Consider the following 3844-nt stretch of genomic DNA (forward strand, 5'->3'; position numbering starts at 1 on the left):
CTCGCGTAACCGACTCCCTTACCCTCTTTCTCTGGTCGTGAGACCGTTGTTTTGTTTTGTGGTTTGCTGGCATTCCCTTCCTTTTCAGGATAAATATGTTAGTGGCGACTCTGTTAATTTTCGCAGTAGCGACAGCTGGCGACTCTGCTGGGGACGTCTCGACCTGTTGCTGGTCCGGACCTAGCGAGTCGATCCTAGCGCTTGTGTGTTTATCATTGGGTGTTTTTACCGCTTTGCATATTATCTGTTTGCATTGCATTCTATGTGCGCTTTTACTTTTCTGCATCATATTCTGGGCTGTCTGGATTTCTGTCTGTGGGTGGGTGTTTCAAGAGGTAAAAGGCCCAATACCCAGGCTATGAGTGATACCATAGGAACTAGGAATAGAATGGCCGTGACGGACAGAAGGCGTATGCCTGATTGATCTGATCACGTATCCACGGGCAGAGCTTGGTGGAATGAGGCAATATCGTATGATAATGCCTACATTCGATCCTCTGTTGGCTTTTCGACCTACCTTGGCCTAGATTTACCCGTGAGTGGGGCGGGAATCAATCATTGATTAACAGGTACATTGATGGTGACTTTGGATCTTGTTCGTGGGTTACCGCTGTTCTTTGTCATGGGTTACCGCTGTTCTCGTTCGAGTGTACTATTGGTTCCTGTTCGTGGGGTACTATGGTTCTTGTTCGATTGGTGATCTGTGTTCTGTTCCAGTGTGTTGTTGACTACGGGCTTTGGTTCTGTGGATTGACATTCTATGTTCCGTGTGATATACTATCTGGGGGCCGAACTTTTGGCTCTGTACTATGTGTGTTACCGGCAGTCCGGAATGCCTGGTGGGCGGCAACAAGTCCCACCACTTTGCATCATAGCATATTTATTTCCAAAAGAAACGCAAAAAAAAAATGTATAATAATAAGCATTTGCATGTCATATTTTCAGGGATATTCAGGAGTTCACCCAAGTTGAAGATGGACATTCCCACTGATACCGTCAAAGAACGTACAAGGCATACCAAGTTTATAAGATTCCGGATATTGATGTTTCGGGGTTGATTGGTTTGAGTTCTCGGTTGGAAGGGGAGGTTCTCCGTGACTTCAATCATGATTATGGCAATTTGCTCTCCATCCTCAAAACATCTTTCGATCCAATGGCTTTGATCACCCTGTTTCAGTTCTATGATCCATAGTTGAGGTGTTTTACGTTTCAGGACTATCAACTGGTGCCAACACTCGAGGAGTTTTCTTACATACTCAACATCCGAATCACTGATGATGTACCTTTCATTCGAGTTCCCGAGGTTGTGAGATTTGAAAAAATAGCTGAAGCTCTTCACATGGGTATAAAGGAGGTGGAAAGAAATTGGAAGTCATCGGGCGGTGTTTCTGGTTTCTATCTTTGCTTTTTGATCAGTAGGGCTAAGGATGCGGCGAAGAAGGAGCAGTGGGTTGATTTTAGTCGTTTGCTTGCTATCATGATTTATGGTATTGTCTTATTCCCTTCAAGAGAGAACTTTGTGTGTTTGGCAGCGATTTGTGTCTTTATGAACAAAAACCCCGTGCCAACGTTGCTTGCAGATGCTTATTTTTCGATCCATTCGAGAAGTAAGAAGGGAGGATATGTTGTTGGTTCTTGCCTTCCATTGTTGTATCAGTGGTTCATGTTGCATTTGCCGGTGAGAGGACCTTTTGTGCTCAAGAAGAGTTCTCTTAAGTGGTCAGATAGGATTGTTAACCTCACATCTTATGACATCAGGTGGAACTATTGTGTGGGGAAGATTTGGAACATCATCACTAGTTGCGGTCAATATCCTAACGTTCCTCTCGTAGGAACCAGAGGTTGCATTAGTTACAATCCCACACTCGCCTATCGTCAATTGGGATATGCAATGGAAAGGGCTCAGAATGATGTAGAAGCATTTGAATCAGTGTACTTTGCTGATGGTAAAGATCCTCTGGAGCTAGAGAAGATAGCGTATGCTTGGACTAAAGTCCATAGAAGGGATCAGACTACTTTGAGCAAGAAAGTTCCTATTGCCATGGGTCCTTACCGAAAGTGGGTTGAAGCAAGAGTGGCAAATCTGTTGTTGCCATTTGCGAGGTCATGTCTATCGTATGAGCAACCTCCCGTGGTTTTATCTGATACAGTTGCGGCTGAACTCTATATTCAGACTGAAGCAGACAACATCAAACTAAGAGCAAAGGACAATGAGGTTGGCTTGAAGAGGTATTTTCAAGATCGCGAAAAGGCGGAATTGGCTCGTAAGCTCAAGCATGCGCAAGGTGAAGGTTCAAGCATGACACGTGCCCAAAGGCGATCTCATGACTTGATGGAAGAAAGCTTGTACCGAAAACAGCAGGAATGTGCGAAGTTGCGAAGGTCCGAAAACAATAGCAAGAGAAGGATGCAGGATTCAGAACAACAGTTGATGGAAGAAAAAGCCAAGTCAGCTCGACTTGAAGAAGAGCTCGCAAGCCTCCGATCCCAGCGGAGAGGAGATGGAGGAGCTCATTCTGTTGTCAGACGATCCTAGTGCTGTTGTGGATTGGATTTGTTTGGTCTATGGGGTTGATTTGATGTGTATTCTTGATGTTTGTCGCCCATGTCCAGGATTGTTGGATGGGGTCGCATTTTGATGTTCTGGATTTCTTTCATATGCCTTATGAGCACATTGTGACACGGTTATGTATTTTGTCTGTATGAACTCAAATTCTCAGTTATGTTTGAATGAAATATGCTCAGTTTGCTGAATTATTCTCGTGCGTGGATTGCTGTTCGAATATATTCTGAATCAGGGTTTCTATGTCCTATCTGAAAGTGGGATGAACTCTTGGATACCTGAAAATTGACAAACATTTAATGCATATCATTCATATATCATACATGTCATATATTTGCAGGTTTTGCAGGTTTTATATCTTATGTTTTGCTGTTTTGTTATCAGAAGGAGTTCTAAGATGGCTAATCACCCGTATCCGACTAGGAGCATTCAGAGAAGGCAGATGGAACAGATTCAGGAACAAATGGCAGAGATGAGAGCTCAACTGACAGAGCAGATGAATGCGCAGATGGCGCAGTTTATGGAAGCATTGACTAATGTGACCAAGGGGCAGGATGACTTGCGGGTTCTCGTCGAGAACTCCAGAAGGGTTGAGAATGGAGGACATCCAGGGCTGTTTGATGATGTGTCTGGTAGAATTGACGATCACCATGATCCGAATGAGTTTGATCACGTGGGAGGGCACTATAATCCTTTCAATCAGCATCACGGGTTTCTACCTCCACCTCCGTCTCGTCTGTTGGGAAGGAGAGATCATCAGAACCGTGGTAATTTGGATTTCAATGTTGAGAACTTTGACCAGGTATCAAGGCATAGTGTTGAGGGTGCACATGATGAAGTTGAGAGGTATCGTCTGATTGAAGAATGTCTCAGAGCTGTTGAAGGCAAAGGGGTGTTAGGCATGGATATCAATGACTTGGGTTGGTTCCTGGTGTGAGGATTCCATCAAAATTCAAGGTTCCATCTTTTGACAAATACAATGGGGCGACTTGTCCCATGACTCATGTCAAAGCATACTATCACAAGATGTCCGTATACTCTAAGGATGAGGGTTTTCTAATGCATTTCTTCCAGGATAGTCTTGCTGGGGCTTCTTTGGAGTGGTATGTTCAACTCGAGCGCACTCATATCCATTCTTGGAGAGATCTTGTGGAGGCTTTCATTAAGCACTATCAGTACAATGTTGATATGGCACCCAACAGGACCCAGTTGCAGAGTTTGGTTCAGGGGTCTAAAGAATCTTTCAAAGAGTACGCTCAGAAATGGCGTGAGTTAGCCGCA

At 44.2% G+C, this 3844-nt stretch overlaps 1 protein-coding gene across 1 annotated transcript; it reads left to right on the forward strand.

Annotated features, from left to right (window-relative positions):
• The first annotated feature begins 678 nt into the window (after positions 1–678).
• LOC131624237 (uncharacterized) lies at positions 679–2536 on the forward strand. Its single transcript, XM_058895189.1, has 2 exons — positions 679–804; positions 1214–2536. Exons 1-2 carry the CDS (start codon positions 679–681, stop codon positions 2534–2536), a joined length of 1449 nt encoding a protein of 482 aa, XP_058751172.1.
• The last annotated feature ends 1308 nt before the right edge of the window (positions 2537–3844 follow it).

Source organism: Vicia villosa, unplaced genomic scaffold (assembly GCF_029867415.1).
Source record: "Vicia villosa cultivar HV-30 ecotype Madison, WI unplaced genomic scaffold, Vvil1.0 ctg.000109F_1_1, whole genome shotgun sequence".
Classification (NCBI taxonomy): Eukaryota; Viridiplantae; Streptophyta; class Magnoliopsida; order Fabales; family Fabaceae; genus Vicia; species Vicia villosa.